Source organism: Gymnoscopelus microlampas (assembly GCF_963454915.1).
Source record: "Gymnoscopelus microlampas genome assembly, chromosome: 18".
Lineage (NCBI taxonomy): Eukaryota > Metazoa > Chordata > Actinopteri > Myctophiformes > Myctophidae > Gymnoscopelus > Gymnoscopelus microlampas.
Window position 1 is genome coordinate 23,708,520 of NC_139955.1, and position 19,783 is coordinate 23,728,302.

The window sequence follows — 19,783 nt, forward strand, 5'->3', positions numbered from 1 at the left end:
TCGCCTTTCAGTGACGTCGACGTAGCGACATTGGTCGATCATGGCGGCGACTGAAGGTTCAGAAGATCTGAGTGGCAACGGGGAACTTGGGGAAGATTCTCCAGGTTAGTTGATGTAATGCATTCAGTTGCATGAACGCAGGACTCGTGTTTAACGTTTCACAAGTTGCTTTCGCTCACGTTTCTGTAGTTTTTTGTTTCCCTCAACGGTGTTTTCATTCAAACATTCAGCCATGCTAGCCATGGCTAACATCAGCTAAGCTAGGCTATGTGTGTGAGATGTTCATGAGCTCATGTACGCGTAGCCTTATTTAGGACCATTACCAACATATTTATCCAGATATACCTTATGTGCAAACGTGAGAGGAAGAATTGTGTAGGTTTAACAAGGAGATGAGTGAGTGGTGCTCTCCATGACACATGAATGGCCACGACTCCTCTGCCAGGCTCAGTGGTAGAGTGAGCTACAAACAGCTGGAAGTGCATGTCCCTAGTTACTAAACATCACTTGAATAGTTAACCCAAAGAATGACATTTCTATCAAATGATCGGCTCAGGAATGCGACAAAAACATGAATTCAAGGCTTCATGGGGTGTGAATGTGTGTGGATAGAAAAAAAATATTTTTTTGAGTGAACTACTCCACGGAGGTACTTTCTAATACAATTTGCTATGTGCAAATACCGTTGCAGCAATATCCATTAAACCGGAGCCTTGTTCATCAAACCAGCCTCTGCATTAGTAGTCCATACAAATCACACAGTGATGGTCCCACAAGTGTCATTCCATGCATGTATATGACTATGCTCATGCTACAGTATAATGCAATGGTTCTCAAACTTTTACATTTCAAGGTCTCCCCTTAACTCTTGGCAGTCTACGAATGGAACCAATGAATTACAGAATTGTAAGGGTCAATTTAGACCATGGAATCAACTTTGAGAACCACTGGTCTAATGCACTGAATACCATTAAAAAAAAAATGTTTCTCAGATGTAATAGTTTAGGAAAGTATAACTAATCAATCAGTTATAATTAGTTGGCTATTTCTCAGCTTTAAGACGGAACTTAAAAACTCAAGTTTTGTAATGTTTATCTTTGAGTAAAGTTATTTGCTGGTTTCTTAACCTTTTGTAGCAGCAATAACAAAGAGACAAAAAAAAACAGCACACTTGAAGGTGCTGTGTACACAGCTCAAAAGGTACAAGAAAGTCGAGGTATATACAGTACATTAGTCTTAACACACTTTTGAGGTGCTTGAAGGTACTGTGTGCATGCTTCTTACTTCTAAATAGCTGCGCGCTGTGCAGTGTATCTAGTTTACGTGTAAGTAGATATGTATGTAATGTACAAGTGCACAGTGTGTGCATATGTTTTGTGTGTGCAGTCTCGATATGCAAGGTGTCATGTCATGTGCCAGTGTGCATGGCATGTGTTCAATATGAGTTTGGGTGGGAGGGGGTCTATGTGTGATTTTGTGTTTGACAGGCAGGAGGAGGGGGAGGTTAACATTTTTCTTGAAAACACTGTCAATCCAATGTAGGCTATTTAACCAATTTTGTTTAATTTCCACTAACTCTGTCAGCCATGGAGACCAGTGAGAACCCTGTGCCTCCTCTGACAGAGATGTCGGAAGAGAACGGTGGCGGCGGAGGCGAGGTCCCCGAGGTCGCCCCCGATAACGCATCCTACTCCATTGCCCCTGCAACAGAGGATGAAGAGGGAGATCTTCCTGTGGATTTTGAGCGTCTCTGGAAGGCTGCCAACGAACACCCCCAGGACTTCTCCAGTTGGACTGACCTACTGCAGTACTGTGAACAAGAGGTATGTACGTGGATGATGGCGTATTGACTGTGGGTTACACATTCAAAAGTACAAAATGATCATGAATTGCTTCCGTATTGGTTACTTATCAGTACTTCTGTCAATAGGTTACCTACCTGTAAGTATTTAATGTATGTGTAGTACCTGACTGTCCTGTCTATAAATGGAGCTTTTGCATACAGGCTTGAGACTAAGCTATATAGGCAAAGATAATTATTAGCTTTTCCCCTGTCCACAGAGTCACCTCACAGCATCGCGCAGAGCACTGACAGCCTTCCTGGCACGCTATCCTCTCTGCTATGGGTACTGGAAGAAATATGCTGACTTGGAGAGGCGTGCAGGTTACAACAACAAAGCAGAGGAGGTAAGGAGGAGCATAGTGTTAAAATACCATTGCTTGTTTAGACTGATGCAATTAATTGGGGTGATGACTAGAAAACAGCAAATCACTGAATGTTTTTTGTATTTGAAACAGGTCTCTGCTGGTCTCTTGTGTGTATATATATATTTTTAGAACATCAGTATTCGCAAGTATGGTTTTTGTGTGAAAGATCGGTATTCACATGTATGTCACATGTGTGTGCTATTACAGGTGTGTGTGCAGGGCCTGCAGGCTATTCCTCTGAGTGTAGATCTGTGGATCCACTACATCAATTTATTGCTGGGCACATTGGACATGAACCTTCCCGAGTCACCCAAACGCATCCGAGGGTACAGACACATATTTCTCATTTATTTAAAATATAGTTCCATGAAAAACCAACACAAGCTGTAAGTGAATTATAAAATAATAAAATATTTAGCGGTGGCAGAATCTCATTCACAAGCTGTCTTGTAAACTAATTATCCACGATCATTGTCTGATTTATCCAAGGGCAAATTGCCCTTGGATAAATGTTTTCTTAAGCTACCACCCATCTTAAAAACTCCCTGAAAGTCCTTTCATAGAAACGATATTATGATGTGATGAAATCTTAATAAATCTCCCCAAATTTCAAAAATAGCATATACAAGCTCACGATGTGTTGCATTGCGATGCGTTGTGAACTTGTAGATCAGATACCTTGTCTACTTTAGCATGACACCATTGTATGACCAAGTATTGAATAGGGCTTAAGTGGTTGTAAGCAGCTTTCCTTTATTTCAGTGTGTTTGAGGATGCGGTGATAGCGGCGGGGGTGGACTTCCACTCAGACCGTCTGTGGGACCTTTATATGGAATGGGAGAAGGAACAGGGAGACATGAAGGCTGCTGCGGCGGTTCTCGACAGAGTCCTTCAGGTCCCGACCCAGCTTTACAGCAGCCACTACGACAAGTAAGCCGTTTGTGCACATGATTTTATTTTACACATTCGATCATCGTGGCATGGCATCAAGGTGACCATTTTCATTGTCCTCGGGAGCCAGAAAGATCACTAATAAATACAACCAATCATAAAACTAATGTTTATGGATTCTCCTTATCCACATCCAAACTTATTTTCCTTTCTACTTCCCATGTATCCCCCTCTCTCCTTTCTACACACCCCTTCCTTCCCTCTCTCTCTTTGACCCCTCCTCCCAACCCCACACCTGTCAGGTTTAAGGCACACCTGAACAACTACGAGCCCAAGGAGGTCCTTCCCCCAGAAGAGTATACAGAGCTGAGAGTTATGTGCCGTCAGAGCCAGAAGGCGGAGCGTGCTGAGCAGGCCCAGGAGGAAGAGGAGGAGAGGCCACCGGGTGAGGAGGAGCCCGCCACCCCCGAAGGCAAAGACTCTGTGAGTAACAAATAACCCTGTACTCTGGGATTAATTAACAGTACTCCCTGGATGCCCTGGTGGCTCTATCAGTTAATATGTTGACCGTGATTTCGATTCCCGGATGAATATCTGCATTCTTTGCCATCACTGTAATAATCTTTGTGTTTAATTAATAAATGTAACAAAATGTTGGATTTTTAAGTGCTTATAAAAGCCTTGTTTATTCAGGAGGAGCTGATACAGAAGATAAGAGAGCAGGTTCTGACTCTAAGGGACAAGGTCTACCAGCAGAACGAGGGAGAGGTCCGCAAGAGGTGGCATTATGAAGACAGCGTGAGTCATGGTTGCCTAGTTTCTCGCGCTCTCTCTCGCTCTCTCTCTCCCTCCCCTTTTCACTCCACTGCCACTACCAGCCACTAACAGTTCTCCCTTTCTAGCGGCTATCTGGTCTCTGCCTGGTTTTGTAATTTATGCATTTAGCAGATATCAACAGCAACTTGCAGAGTACAAGGTCAGTTGGTGCCATGAATCTTTGTCAACCAACAACAGGGTAAGCTGTTGAGGAAATGGAGTGCCAAGAAAACAAGTATGTGCTAAAGAGTAACATCTAAATAGCATACTTAGTAGCTCTGCAAATGTACATGTATCTAAATAGCATAACTAGCATTAAGAGTCGACAAACAAGAAAGTGTAGATGCAAATTATTTATTTCCTCTGTTCACTCTACCTTCCTTTTCATCCATGTCTTTTCCTTACCTGCTCCCTTCTCTCTCCATCACTATCTCCTGTCCTGCCTGTAGATCAAGCGGCCGTACTTCCATGTCAAGCCTCTGGATCGAGCCCAGCTTCGAGCCTGGCACTCCTACCTGGACTGGGAAATTTCTCAACTGAACAAGGACACAAAGGACCCCAACGAAGGTACTGCAATGAAAAGTAATGCTGGGTATTATGCTATATTGACTAATCCACCATGATGGATAGATTTTATTGAATGATTTCTTCTTTTTTTTAAATAGTTTTTTCTCACCAATTTAGTCATTGCCAATGCTCTTCAGCCAGTTCAAATTTTGCATTTGCAACTGAACTACATTCAAATTATTCAATCGACAGACACAATACTAAAAGACTGTGGTAGCCATCAAAGCATAATGTGAATAATTATCCTCTCACATATTCATGGTTCTATTTTACATCTGATGGCATCATCTTTGATGATGACACGGCTCTTCTCATCCTAGAGCTAGAGCCCAACCAGGAAGTAGAGGAAGGATCAGAGGTCAAATCCCAGGGTGAAGAGGAATCACAAGGTTCCTCTGATGATAAGAGAGTTCGCATCCTGTTTGAGCGCTGCCTGATTGCCTGCGCACTTTACGAGGAGTTCTGGACAAAGGTAAGTCAAAGTGTGCGAGTTTGTTAATTGTTAATTTATTTCATTCCTATTTGTTTTTATTTCCTGTCCTTAACTTGTGTTTATTTTGATTCATTTTGTAATTTAATGGATCTACATTTATAAAATAATGTATTATTTCAAATGCTTTTCATTTATGGTTATGATGGTGTGATAGGTATATTTGCAGCATGTTTCTTTAAAGACCTCAGTGAATGTAAGCGGAATTAATGTGTGCGTATCTGTTTTGACTATGTATGTCCAACTAATTATGTGTTTCTATGTGTTCCTCAGTATGTGCATTACCTGGAGGCAAGAAGTTTGGAAGAGGCTCGTGCTGTGTTCAGACGAGCCTGTGAGATACACCTGATAAACAAACACACCATTCACATGCAGTGGGCAGCCTTTGAGGAGAGGCATGGTAAGAGAACATGCACATACAAATCCAACACACACACACACAAGCCAAATTTCACCTCATTCTCATTTTTCCATTCTCACCTTCCTCACTCGGGTCGTTTCACTGGCCCTCATTTTCAATCTAACGTAGAAACTAGGGCTATCTGAGTTCAGAAATTACATGTGAAATTTGTATTTGGTTATGTTTTGCATAGAATGATGCACATAATGCTCGTAATGTCAGAATTGGTCAGTAACGTTATGTCCACAAGAGGGCACTCACCGCCAATTGTCAAGAAAAATCTTTGAAAGGCTTTGTATGACATCCTGTCACTGAGGTTGGTTGTGGAATGATTCTGAGTAAATCATCAAAGAGATACCACAAAGTGATTTGATTTCTCTCCACTTTGGGGACTAAACCATGAGGATTAGGTTAGGGTTATTTTCCACAATTTTAGTCCTCCATGTGCTAACCTCAAAACAGATACCACATGGCATGTCTACAAACAGGGTTGTAATGGATTATTTAATTTGATTAGAGATTCACTGAAATATCACAACAACACATTTTTACTAAATTAAACTACATTGGTGTTCCCGCAAAAATATTTTACATGATACATTTAGCTTAAAATATACATCAAGCATTATTAGTTTGTGGAAGTTCAATCTAATTAGTATCATTATTAGAACCTCGTTCAATACAGGTTTATCATTTTGGAAATAAAAATGGGTTTATCCTGGATAATCTAATAATGAATGTAAATGTCTTTCTCCATCAGGTGACTTGACTGAGGCTCGGCGAGTACTGGAGGCCCTAGAGACAGCCCTGCCGGGATTAGCTGTTGTTCGACTCCGCAGGGCCGGCTTGGAGAGACGTGCAGGCCGCTTGGATGAATCAGAAGCCTTGTTGCGGGATGCTGTGACCCAGTCTATAGACAACCCTTCACTCCATGCCTTCTACTCCATCAAGCTAGCACGCCTGCTGCTGAAGCTAGGCAGAAACCCATGCAAAGCCCGAGGAGTTCTACAGGAAGCCCTGGAAATCAGTCCAGTGAGTAAATGCCCATGCGAGCGAGCGCACACACACACAAAGTATTTTTTAAACTGCTAGAATAAAACAATAAAAATCAATATTGGCTCATTTGAAATTCCAGCAGTGTTATCAGACAGTAAGTCATAACAGAAAGAGTCCACATTTGGTCACTACCTCAAAGGAATGTCCTCTTCTCTTTCACCTCAGACAAAATTATTCTTTACTATTATCTTTACTGTTCCATGTCTCCCTGCACCAGGACAACGGTAAACTGCACATGAACCTGTTGGAACTGGAGGTGTCAGGGGAACTGCGGGGCTCTGCCGAGGGAGTGCAGGAGTGTGTGATGCGGGCACTGTCCGCGCCTCTCCCTCCACGCACCAAGATCCTGTTCTCCCAAAGGGGGCTGCAGTACGCAGAGGACTACGGAAACTCTATCCAGAGGTCAGCATTTATAAAAGTATAACATCTAGCCTAAGTCATCAACGCCAGTCTTGAGCCAATTTTAATATAGGATTCAGTAATACGCTTCCCTATGGGAAATAGCAATCATTCTTTTTTTGAATATCATCTCCAGATAATATCCCAAATGGACAAATGGTTATGTTTGTCCGTCCTTATGTCCATTTGAGATATTATCAGTAGATATTGTCCGTAGCATTTCTCAGGTCTGGGATAGCCAAACCTGTATGGTTACATCTACGGAAGGCAGTGTGTAGTTTACCAACTGCAGGATTGTGTGACCCTGAAAATCCAATCACAATCAGTGCTTGGTCCAGTGGGGGACTATAGATTGCCCTGCAATACTTTGCCTTGTTAATCCAAGAGGTGTGTTTAACATTGCCTCTGTGTCTCTCCTCTCCAGTGTGCTGTCCATTTATGAGGAACACCAGAAACTGTTGAAGGAGCTGGGTGGGAAGAAGAGAGGAGCAGAGAACGGGTGAGAGGGGATGACTGGGTGGGAAGAAGAGAGGAGCAGAGAACGGGTGAGAGGGGATGACTGACTGGAGAGGACATAACAAAGTCAGTGTAACAATTTGGTTTCCATGGTTGATGGATAGCACACATGGTTTGGTTTCCCCAACTTAATAATTTATGTCCTCTCCAGTCATGACAAAAGCATGCAGTGCTTGCATTGATTTGCCAAGTATTTTTGATGGAAAATGATGTTATTTTTAGCTGTTACATTTTTTGTTTTAGCTGAAAATAAGTTTTAAATTAAGTCCACAAGCAATTTGAGTCCTTCAAGTTCATGTTAGTTAAAGATAGATCATTCATATAAACTGGAAATGTAATGTTTTTGATTTAAAAAAAATTGTTGCAAGAATAGATAAAAAAATGTTGCCTGATTCCATGATTAATTGACAGTGACAGTGAGGATCCAGAGAAGATGATCAAAGCAGATGACGGTTCAGCTGTCCCTGTGACCCCGCAAGCCCCGCCTACCATGCCACATGTCCCCATAACCACGCCTCCTCCATCTATGATTGGTGCCGACGTGAGCACCCAGGCTGCAGGCTACGGCGCATATAGCAGCTGGTACCAGGTATGGGAGACACTACTGCACTGGCAGAACTATTGACACCAGTGGAAATAACTGAGATAACTAAATACTAAATGTCTGGCATAGAAAATACTGCAGGTAAATTATGAGTAGTCACTAATGAACAATTTGGAAATTTGAATGGACTTCAGAACCAAAAAACACATCAAACATATTTGTGTTTTATCACACCACCTGATTACTTGACATTGTCTGGAATCAGTGGTTTATTGCAGTACTTTCAAATCGAAAGGGCATTTTGAAATAATTTAAATTGCAAGTAAATGGACATAAATGCCTGGAATACCTTCACTTATTCTATGTTGCTGATATTGAGATTGTCGATTTCATAGTGTAATTTCCCTCTTCTTCCAGCAACCCCAGTACGGCAGCTATGGGTACCAAAACACCTGGAATTACAACCAAGGCTATTATCCTCCGAGCTAAGGGGAGGGGGAGGGCAAAGACTGACACAAACAGGCTACAGTAAGGAAGTTCACCCAAGATTACCTCCAAAAGGACCAACCAATCAACTGAACCACTGAGTCTTTCTGGTCTTCATTCAAATGCTGCTAAAAAGCATGGTTGCAGCTTTTCTTTTACATCTTTGACCTTCCCTGCGATTACCTCACTGATGTGGATTTGTGGGGGAAAAGGGGAGGGGGACTGAAACGGAGAACTTACATTACATGTCCTGTCTGTTCACTGTTCATTTTCATTCTGAAGAAAAGTGGTTACTTGGGGAGAAAAAAATGCAAGCATCTTGTCCAGACACAGCATTGTTGTTAAAAATGTGTACCAACTTGAGCCTGCTTCCCCAATGCATCTTTGCATTAGGTTCATCTTCAATCATTGGAGTTCAACTGAACAGAGATAATCTTAGCACTTTGGTGTTTTGGTAGAGAGTTGCTTCCTGTCCACAGGTTTTAATGAAAGATATTTTTGTATGATCTACTCTAGTAGGAAGTCAGCACCTTTGCCCTCATTTTAAGCTGTCCACATTACTCAACCATACAAATGACAATATTGCGTGTGGTTGGCATCTTGCATCATTCCATGAAGTAGGCTAGTTGTTTTTCTAATGTATATAAAGGTTTTTTATAGTGTGTCATGGTAGAGTGTGTTGTGCATTTTGTCAATGTTTGTGCGCAATCCAATGCTCAAATCTTTGCAGCTTAAAAGTTACTCCGTTCTGGTTAAATGTTGAGCTACAGCAGTGAGCCTGACAAGAAAAAATACTCCACTATGCCATGTCTACACAGGATTTTTTTAAAACAGGTTAGAAAAGCATTTTCTGTATTTTGTTGGTATTGTGGCTACACAGCTTGTTAAACAATATAATTGTCAACATCACTCATTCCACTGATTCTGTTTCAGTGAATCCAGTGGAACAAAAGGCACGGGAAACAAATCAATTCAACTACACTGTAAATGCCTGGTAATAATTTTAATATTTGAATTTACTTGCCTCTTGCTCCTATGTTTAATAAAAATGTTTGTAAAATAGAACAGTATTATATTGACATGACTTACATGGAGTTATGTGCAGCAGCTTAAAGTATTGCCCTTATGCATACAGAATACATGTGGTAGTAAACAGCCCAGACATTTCTCCAAGTCAAAGTTTTATTTTAAGTAGGTTCTATGATCATGTATACTTCAATCTGTCCATTTATTTCAACTTGTAAAAAAAAAAAAACTGGCAAAGTAGTTTGTCACAGAAAGGTCTAAAACAGGACTACGGTTAAGGCCCCTTCAAAACCAATCAGTTAAGTCTCTTTGCTACAGTGCCATGTAAGGTTTAGGTTAAAGGACCATAACAGTTTAATGACTTCTAGCAATTGGCACCAAAAGAGACATTTAAGTCATTTACTGCCATTCATGTTGAAACGATGTGGTAAACAAGACTTAAAGTTGCTAGGTATAGGTACACCATGCTTATTTTGATCTAAAATGACTGTATAACTCTTAATGCAAGACATTCAAGTTTGCACATTGATGTATCGATACACCTCAAAAAATGTGCTGCATTCGAACAAACATTTTAGCTTTAAGAGGGATTTAATGATGGTTAGTTTTGGCTAACATTGACAGAAATGTTCAGGTATATTCTGTAAGGTTTATTGTACAGTATGGACAAAATGTAAACAAAAATGGTATCTAAGAAATAAAGCAATTTTGGTAAAAATGGTTGAGGTCTATGTTAACCAAGGGTGTCAAACCTCAGGCTGGTGAAGGGGTCCCAACCAGCACTGCACTGAAAATCACCAGGGAGAATCGGAGACCTTACAGGTTTTTTTACAGCCAATTAAATGGGTGAGTAAATATACTTTTTTCTTTTACAATTTGTTCTAAAATATTTTTTTTGTAGTGAAAATGCCAATCTACAAGCTCACAACGCTTGTAGATTAGCTATTTTCACTACTTTGGGACACAGGGAGACATAAAATGTCTCTTTTGGGTGTCAGGCTAAAACGTTTGGGATCCACGGAATTAAAAGACAGTGAAGTAATGCATTGCCTTCTCCATAATCAGACATAACTCATGAAGCTCAACTGGGAATATGTGATAATCAGAGTTGTCAATTGATCAATTTTATTGCAGCCAAGTGACTTGACCATTGGCAATTTCATGCTTTTTGTCTTAAACGTTTTACAGTCTACCCTCCCAGACTGAAATCTAATGGTTGAGGCTGTGCTTAAATGTGCTTTCAATTAGGCTACTCGTTCATGTTTTACAGAGCCCACCTGAAGCCTACTTAAAATTGACATATAGTACTATAGGTACATATGGTGGGAAGCTGTGCCAAAATGCGCACGTAATTTCTCTTTGCTTTCAAGGTTGCACACTACCACCTTGACAGAGGAAATCCCACAAAATGGATTTAATTTAGACAAAACTGTCACCTGAGTTTCAAAATAGGATAGTGATTAACTGCTACATATTAGGCCAAAATGTTTACTGTAGGCTTCTGATTATAGCCATATAGCACCATGCAGACACTCACTTAACAGGCCGTTGGATGCTTAGACACTGCCAGCAGAAAGCTCCTGTATGAAATGCAAATAAAACTGTATGCACATTCCTGTCCAGTGCTAGACTTGAAATCAATAGGCTAAGAATGTTACCCAATTGTGTTGTGACCGAATAATACAACTTTGTTGGAAGCACACATGCACAGACAAATTTATCTGGCCCACCCAAAATTCACATTTTGACCAATCGAGCCTACAACCTGAAATTAGTTTGACACCCCTGAATGTGGCTCATGTTGACAGTGACGGGTAGTAAAACTGGTATGGTCCTTTAAGATCATAGTCATTGCTTATTTTTATTTGTTCTGTTGGTGTCATGGGGGTGCTCCTCAAAGCATGATCAGTCAATAGCCAGCAAACTTCAGAAAATATTAACTGAACTACGTGTTATTAAGAAAGTCACTCCATGTAGTTCACCACACAAAATTAAAAACCTTGCAACTTGCATCCTATCCGTCCAGACACTCAGGCTAAGGTCTTAATGTATATGTCGTCACACGACTGTGGCGCTTGACAAAAGTGACTTATTTTAAACTGAAGAAATAAAGATTTGAACCTAATTGAAGTTGAAAATAGGTAACGTTTGTCAAGCGACTTGGTCATTTGATTAAGTATAAACTAAACTTAAGCGTACAGGCCGTGTTCCGTTGTCTCAAAAATCCCAATTATGTTTTATTTATCCAAGACTGTTTTTCTTTGCAGATATTTAACAGTATGAGGGAAAGACAGTTTCATGCAATCTGAACACAGCCCAGCTCTTTAAACTACCGTAGGTACAGCTAACTGGCTAATGGAATGATCCTGCAAAGTGGGGCCCCCTCCTGGGACAGTTCTTCTCTCCTGTTCATCTCTGGGGTCTCTTATTTTGAAGTAGTGGTGAGGTAGGCTCACAGAGCAGCTACTCCTCTCACTTTTTGGTTACAACCAGCACAGCTGAAGGCACCAAACCTGAAGCAAAAGAGAAGAAATTAGAAATGGCCAGTTGAAGGGCATCAGGATCTGGATCGACGTGTGGTTGCATTGGCAATGTAAATGTATGTTTTCTCATGCCAATAAAGCCCCTTTGAATTTCATTGTGTGCACAGGCAGCAACAGTATTTATTTAAGTTTGCATCTTTAGACCCGTGCCATTTTTCTTTTCTTTTTACAAACACAACCAGTCCAACTAGTATTTGACACAGGTCTTTCCTAAATCTAAAAACAGGAGAACTAACACCTAATGTGCCTTCTCTACCAAGCCCTGCACTCACCCAGCTCTTTGAGGGGCTTCTCCATGTCCAGGTCGGTGTAGACATGGCGGGGGTAGGGCGAAATCAGGGTGAAATCCTGGCCCTCAGGCCAGGACGTGTTCATCTGGATGTAAACACGTACCGCCGCCAGTGGCTCCTGGGCCTTGAAGACCGCTGTGACGGCCGAGCCGTCAAGTAGACGTACCTGTGAGGTAATATGTGTACAGTAGCAGTTGGGTATGGTTGTGGTGGTGTGCAGTTGCAGTTGCATTACAAGCAGAGTAGCCATTTTCACTTAACGTCATATCCGAGTGTTATGTAAGAGCAAAATGGCTGGCCAATTCCTGCCTCAAACTCCAATATTCTCAAAGCATGGATGTGGTGATATGTTCGTTGTCCCTTTGCCTTACATTGAAATATGCTGAAACCCTAGGGATGACGGACTTCACTCTAAAGTCCTCCAGCAATAACGAATGAAAGCATGGATGTGTCTGAGAGTGCCTGTACCTGTATCCTGCACTCATCGTATTCCTTCTTGGTAGGCGGAGGGCCCACACTGGTGGGTGATACTGGGTTGGGCTCAGCGGGAGGGGGAGATATAGCAGCACTGGAAGATCCACCACCAAACTGAAAGGACAGGGGAGGGAGTGAACAGAGTACTGAAAAGGAATGAAGCTAACAACCGGTATAAATTCGATGTCCTACATTACTAACATCAAATAACATTAACAAATAACGGCGGATTAGAGAGCGGTACCTTCTGCGCCCGCTCCTCTCGGTCACGCGCTATCTTCTCTTTCACCCGTTGCCTGATGGGAAGAAAGTCATTCGGTGACGGTTAGGACCATCATCGGGGCAGTTCACAGGTATTTAAATAACAGATCATGGCAGAGTAGGAGTAGAAAATACTGTGGTTGAGAGACGCATTGATCTCAGTCTTACTTGGCAAGCTTGTCCTCCATCTTCTCTCTCCGCCGCAGGTCAGCCAGCTTCTTCATCTCATCATCCTGCAGCTTCTGTTTAATCTGCAGCAGCTCCTGGCCGTGCTTCCTCCGCTGCTTCTCCCTCTCCACCTCCTCCGCCCGCTCCCTCTCTCTCCGCTCCGCTTGTTTCACTCGCATGAGCTCCTCTAGCCTGAAGTACATGCATGTTTGTGCGTGTGACCAGACACAAATGCAAGACATAATGCTTATATGACACAGGCTTTAAAAGGTGCTTGCTTATATGACACAGGCTTTACAAGTAATAGGGATGCTTCAATACAACTTTTCTGCGTTTTATACAATAAAGGCTGTTAAAAGGGGAATCAATGGAACTGTGAGGCGAATATACTGAAGTGCACTCTGACCTTTTGACCTGGTCACGTTTCTCATCCTCTGTCATTGGCCGCCTGGTACCCCCTTCCTCCTGCACCATGTCGGTCATGTCTATATCCTCTGTCCCTGAAACCAAAATAAATGTGTGCATGTGTGTGAGAGGGAGAAAAAAAGGGAAAATAACTGTTGTCCTGTTTTAATACATCTCACTTAATGTCTCCAAAGGGAAAAAGCTGAGCATACCTTAAGCAAAACTATCTACTCTCACATGCCACCCACTCACGACATGCACAAAATCCTCTAAGTCTCAGAGAGAGAGAGAGAGAGAGAGAGAAAGGGAGAGAGAGAGAGTGAGAGTGAGAGTGAGAGTGAGAGAGAAAAAGCAACCACCAAGCTTATGTTTTACAGGAAAACATTAAAAGGAGTAGGTCACCAAAAAAAATACTTATTTTCTATCAATTACACACGCCATGAAGCCTTGTATTCATGGAGATTTTTTGTTTTTTTGTCGCATTCCTAAGCCAATAATTTGATCATGACCGGGTGGCTCTTTGAGTCTCCTACCGGATAGACTGGTCATCAAATTATTGACCTAGGAATGTGACAAAAACAAAAAAATCTCCATTAACTCAAGACTTCATGGGGTGTGTAATTGATGGAAAATAAGTAATTTCTGGGGTGAACTACTCCGTTAAGCAAGTTGTATTAGATGCTGGCCGACATCATCTCTTGCTGGTGGACCACTTGCCTTCAGCTGTGTCTGCTACTGTGGGCTGTGCTGTGCTGGGCTGACTGTCTGGGGCTGCACCCCCAAGGACAGGAGGAACGTAGGGCTCATCGACATCTGCGTCATTCTCATGCTCCATTAACCTAAGGAGGAATGTGTATTACAGAGGAGAGATTCGAATCGTTTTAAAGACCATCGTGGTTGAATTATTACCACAAGCCTCTATCAATTAGAGAGACAAGGAGGACAGACGGGTAAATGTTGCAAGGGAGATAGAGAGGACAGAGAGGGAATGCAGGAAGCTGAAAAAGGAGCTATGAGGTCAATCTCGGCAATTCAATGGACAGTAATGCGTGTTCCTGAGAAGACTGTGGCAGACTCACCAGTCCATGGCTCGTTCGATACCCTGGTTCCCTGTGTTTGCCACTGCCTTCTCCCTGTAAACATCAACAGAAACACTCGAGACTCAAAATTCTCCCTCCGTACATGGCCTGTAGGTGTTATTCCTGCTCTGAGTATTAGTAGTTATTTTAGTTTCGCTCCAATTATAACATCATAAATACAAATATCAATGTCTGTGTCACTCACGCTCTGTTTCTCTCAAAGCCCATCTCCAACAAGGTCTCTAGTGTTGTTTGTTCTTCCATCTTTGGCTGAAAAACAGATTGTACAGGAAATAATTGAATTACCTTAGTTTTCCAGCAACCCATATGTAGCAAATATAACTAAATTGTGTAGAGACAGAGACATACATCTTGATTTAGGCGATAAGATCATAATATACCAAGCCAGCATCTTGGTCTATTTTGGACATGGACATGATTTGGAGAACATCAGCACATTGCTTTTTGTTTAGCATAGCCCACCACACAGCAGAAGAACTATTGTAACCACAACACATTCATGTAACCACTGTACAACTGAAACCATTCTCTGACAGAATGTTTACTAATGCTGGCGGTGTCTAACTTGCTAGAGTTATTTTTAATAACTTAATATGAATAGGTAACTACCAAGGCAGAGAACCTAAAATTAGCTTCTCTGTGGCTAACGTTCATTATTATCAGTCAAGCTAACAAATCTCTCCTGCTACTAGCCCTGTTCAAAAGCAGGAGCACAACTTAAGTCTTCTCTGTTGTTTTAAACATGTAAAACATGTAAAACATGCAAAACACACATAAATCAATAATTGAATGTTTTAATGTTTCATCATGCTGGTCTTAGACAACGTTTTAGCTACTCACATCAGTCAACAACACACCGCCTTCCACTGTACGGAAGCCCAGTTAGATCAGACAACCATAGGTCCAAAGCAGTGTTGCCAGGTTGTGTGAGAGAGATAAGCAACCGGGTCTATGAAAACAAGCACAAAAGAAGGCCACATGAGCAGCATTTGAAAATAGCCTATCTACAAGACGGGTTGTGAGCTTGGAGATCTGCTATTTTCTAAAAGAATCTTGAAAAAAGTGACAAATGTGGAATATCTTTGAAACATTTTAACAACACAAATCTGTTACGGGGGCCCCTGGCACAAAATATTTTCAGATGGGGGGGTCCGCGGACAAATACATATTAATTTGTCAAGAAAAATGTTTGAGAACCACTGATACAAACAACTGGTTTAAAACAACATTACAGAACGCCCAAAATAAGAAACTACACTTTAGAAACAAGCCCAAAATAAGCAACTAAACGTTAGAAACAAGCCCAAAATAAGCAACTAAACTTTAGAAACAAGCCCAAGCGCAACCCGCAACCACCAATATTTACAAGCAACTTTACAGAAAAACAAGCCCAAATTCGCTTATAATAAGCAGACATGGCAACGCTGGTCCAAAGGTTTGTCACAATGCAATCATGATTCAATGCGACCCGGAGTTGATGCATTGAGTTGATGCATTAGGCCACTGTTTAACAAACATTGGGTCGGGACCCATTTGTGGTTCGTGGACCCATTTCTTTGGGTCACGAGTAAATATCCCTTTATTTTTTGCTTCCTACATTTTGTTTTGTATTATATATATATATATATATATATATAAGACTGTTGAGTCTTATATATATATATATATATATATATATATATATATATATATATATATATATATATATATATATATATATATATATATATATATATATATATATATATATATATATATATATATATATATATATATATATAATATTATTATTATTTTTTTTTTTAATTATTATTATTATTATTATTATTATTATTATGTTTAGTTTCTCAAAAGAATTTCATGAATAAATATTTAAAAAATCAAAGAGATTCCATAAATTAGAAAACAAATTTTAAAGGTAGGGTAAGTGATTTTCTTTCGTTAAAATAGTTGTTAAATAGCTATATATTCTGATAATAGCTACTCATTGCTATAGAGTATTTGTTCAGTAACAGGAGTCTCCCTGTATCTCCAGCTCTTAATTAAACAGAAAATGCATTTTCAGGTCAGGGTACCAATTTTATCCAATCAGGATAGAGAACTCAGACACGATACAGATTAAACAAGTGAAATTAGAAATGAGCAGACAAAATTGGGACTGGAACAAAAAAAAACTTTTTTTGAACCATAAAATATCTTACACTACTTTTAAAGAAGTAGTGAAAATAGCCGATCTACAATGTGACGTGTTGTGAGCTTGTAGATCTGCTATTTTCCCTTTTAGTTTGGGTCCAGGGCATACATCAAATTTCTCTTTTGTGTCTCGAGCTAATAACTTACACTATACTCTCACATTACATCATTATTGTTCAGACTTACAACCTCCCTATGCTGTGCACTGTGTGCTGTGCAGCACGTGATTCCCAGCACTTTATTGTCTTCTTATCAAACATTCAGCTGCATACTTTATGGTTTATGCATTTGCTTTTTGCTTTCCACATTATCCAAATATCCTAAATGTCTAATGTACTTTGCAGTGTTGACATAATTCTGACAATCACATCTACATTTATAAAAAAAAACATATCTGAATTTGAGATGTTCTTCCTCTTCCATAAAAAAATCAGTAGCCTTGTAAACTATGGAGGTATGATGACACTTTACAACATAATAATTAAGCTACTTTCAGGTTGCACTACAGTATGATGCCACTTGGCTAGATTGTTCAAAAAAATTAGCAAGTTTTGAAAGATTACAGACACTAAAGATTTAGAAAAGTAAACCCTCACATCCTCATTATGAAACTGGTATCGAAACCTAATGTTCAACACCTCAAGTTGTGCCAAATAGGCCTATGCCCTATTTTTTCCTCCTTCTGTAATTTCTGTATTCATTTGTTGAACACAACTAGCTGAACAGATCATTTTCACTGTTCGCCCAAAAAAATGGGATTATTAATAATGGAATTTTCATGTCAAAATGTTGTGTTTGCTTGTTTGTTTGCATTAAGTATCCAGAATGAAAATACAATTTGGTGGTACTACAGCAGATAGGACACCATGTCACTTGTTTCTTCCTCTCAAAGAACATGGTTTGCTTTTGTTTTAATTTTTATGAATTAAGTCTTCTGGCTGAATGTTCAGGGGTTGAATGAGGTCCCCACAGAGTGGACAGTTCATGAACCCCAAGAAACCTACTGCATTGAAAGGATGTAATATAGGCTACATAAGTGTTTAAATAACAGGTTTTTATTATATAACATGACAGTTTAGAATTCCATTCTTCAATTTAGCCCCCATTCACCACAAAATACGTATCTCTCTTATACTTTGTTAGTCTCTGTAGTCTTTTGGAAATACGACAGTGGTGGTGGATATCAATAACAGCGAATGAGAGGAAATGACTTGGCTGAAGTGTTTCATTCTCTGATTGGCTGAACTCAATCCAGTATGAAAGTAGCCTATCCCCTTGTGTCTGTGGACGTTCAAACATAATGCACAGTTTGCTGACTTTTATGAGCAGGTTGGGCCAGTTACATATTTACAGTAGGTGTAATGATTAATTTCTCTCTTCCCAACACAGTCTTAAGCAGCTCCCATTTACCATTGCCCCAGTACAAATTTCTTACTCTCTCCCTCTAACCTCCTCACTTCGTCCTTGCTCTTCTTTCCTTGTCTCAACAGTCTTGCTTTTTTCACTTCTTGTTTTTGTCATTGTCTCTCTTTCTCCTCCTTTCCTTTATGTTATATTTTTCTGAACTTTAATGACTGAATCCGGCTTTGTTCACCTTATGTGCTTGGTGAGTATTAACTTCCTTGTGTACAGGTATTACATGTGGCTAATTAATATAACTAATATAATTCAATTGAGTAATACTTTACTGTATAATATATTCAAACATATTCATAGATGAGCCCTATTTAGCATTTGTACCATCCTATAATATGATGCATTACATTGTGTTTTATTGTATAGTTCTGCCTCCCCACTTAATTTTAACTGAACACTTACTTGGAGGGACACATAATGGCTGCCAGAAAAAGCTTTAAAATGAGTGACAACAGAGAATAGCTCACACTGCTTCAATATATAAACTTATAGTTGCTAGGAAACTAATGCCAGTCAGTAAGCAGATTTTTGGCTAGTATTGCTTAGCAACAGAAACTTGTTCCATGAACATGCAGAGGTCCTGTAATAAGATTTTAATAGAATTATAACTCTTCAAGTGTATTCTGTAATTGATGAAGTTAGTGTCTCTGATTCAGCCATTCGTCAGATACTGAGATACTTTGAATGCAATGGTAGGTGGCATCAGAACAACAGGTAAGGCTGGAGGGTGAACACAGTTGGAGGAGGTAATCGGAACTAAGGTCACTTAGCCCACCCTTATATTGTTTTATGGCCCTGTTTTTCACATAATGGAAGGGTTAAGGGTCAAAGCTCAGTCAGGATAGTCTACAGAGATTCTGGGAAACTGAGGAGTGAAGGCCATTGCATTAATGCAAGTGCACAGGGCAGTTATAATGTCCACTGCCCTTTGAGTGCCTATCAATCAAGCAATGCTTATAGGTAAAATATTAATAGAAATGAATTGCATGGTTAATTTTCCTTTCCTTTCCTCAAGTGTGGCACACCTTCTTGACTCATCATATTCCTTTACTCCTCATTCTTTTCATTCAATAAACCTGATTTTTATTGCTATCATTATAGTGAGGACAGTGTAGCCTAATCTCTGAGGCAATAAAAAACAAGATCAAAGGACAATGTTTAATGCTTTATTGACTAGTTATTAAGTCTCAGTGGCATTGCCACATGATGGCTGATATGAAATCTACTGTAAAAAGATTGTAGGCAGCCAGCAGTTATTTCTTTACCAAAAGAGGGCAGTATTGTTTCACATGTAAAGAAAACATGTGATGCTAAACCCTATAAATGATAAAGGGTCATTCCCATCCATGGAACTATGCAATATACTTAAATATACTGCATAGTTCCATGAATATCACATTGGTCTCACAGTGTGTGGGACAGCGGGAACAGAGTTGTTAAGTGAATATGAATATGAAAAGGGATTTAAACCACATCTCACGAACCAGATCTGCATGCACTTGTCTCTGTCTGTCTGTCTGTCTGTCTGTCTGTC

General features: G+C 40.2%; 2 protein-coding genes across 5 annotated transcripts; one reads left to right on the top strand and one right to left on the bottom strand.

Annotated features, from left to right (window-relative positions):
• Positions 1-30: 30 nt before the first annotated feature.
• On the top strand, positions 31-9,282 carry LOC311034158 (pre-mRNA-processing factor 39). Of its 4 annotated transcripts, none has more exons than XM_084041912.1 (15): positions 31-104; positions 1,585-1,823; positions 2,062-2,187; positions 2,416-2,534; positions 2,971-3,138; positions 3,402-3,582; positions 3,793-3,897; positions 4,365-4,497; positions 4,809-4,954; positions 5,246-5,372; positions 6,133-6,404; positions 6,646-6,830; positions 7,252-7,326; positions 7,755-7,932; positions 8,305-9,282. In XM_084041912.1, the coding sequence occupies exons 1-15, from the start codon at positions 41-43 to the stop codon at positions 8,374-8,376; spliced, it is 2,190 nt and encodes a 729-aa protein (XP_083898038.1). In that variant the 5' UTR covers positions 31-40; the 3' UTR covers positions 8,377-9,282. The 4 variants fall into 4 exon arrangements, with proteins under 4 accessions (XP_083898038.1, XP_083898037.1, XP_083898039.1 ...); XM_084041911.1 differs by having other exon boundaries at positions 4,365-4,482; positions 4,767-4,954; XM_084041913.1 differs by having other exon boundaries at positions 4,365-4,482; positions 4,803-4,954.
• A 255-nt stretch (positions 9,283-9,537) lies between these two features.
• Positions 9,538-15,524, bottom strand: ubxn1 (UBX domain protein 1). Its single transcript, XM_084041915.1, has 10 exons — positions 15,481-15,524; positions 14,825-14,889; positions 14,620-14,673; positions 14,258-14,379; positions 13,542-13,635; positions 13,136-13,327; positions 12,951-13,002; positions 12,701-12,820; positions 12,215-12,398; positions 9,538-11,912 (listed from the first exon to the last, which is right to left on the bottom strand). The coding sequence occupies exons 2-10, from the start codon at positions 14,881-14,883 to the stop codon at positions 11,872-11,874; spliced, it is 918 nt and encodes a 305-aa protein (XP_083898041.1). The 5' UTR covers positions 14,884-14,889; positions 15,481-15,524; the 3' UTR covers positions 9,538-11,871.
• Between the last annotated feature and the right edge of the window lie 4,259 nt (positions 15,525-19,783).

Excerpts from the sequence above, each read along its gene's own strand:
- LOC311034158 (XM_084041911.1), top strand. The coding sequence starts at position 41 with ATGGCGGCGACTGAAGGTTCAGAAGATCTGAGTGGCAACGGGGAACTT. Across the intron at positions 1,824-2,061 it reads TGCAGTACTGTGAACAAGAG|AGTCACCTCACAGCATCGCG; the intron begins GTATGTACGTGG and ends CCCTGTCCACAG. Across the intron at positions 5,373-6,132 it reads AGCCTTTGAGGAGAGGCATG|GTGACTTGACTGAGGCTCGG; the intron begins GTAAGAGAACAT and ends TTTCTCCATCAG.
- ubxn1 (XM_084041915.1), bottom strand. The coding sequence starts at position 14,883 with ATGGAAGAACAAACAACACTAGAGACCTTGTTGGAGATGGGCTTTGAG. Across the intron at positions 14,380-14,619 it reads ATCGAACGAGCCATGGACTG|GTTAATGGAGCATGAGAATG; the intron begins GTGAGTCTGCCA and ends ATTCCTCCTTAG. Across the intron at positions 11,913-12,214 it reads GAAGCCCCTCAAAGAGCTGG|GTTTGGTGCCTTCAGCTGTG; the intron begins GTGAGTGCAGGG and ends CTTTTGCTTCAG.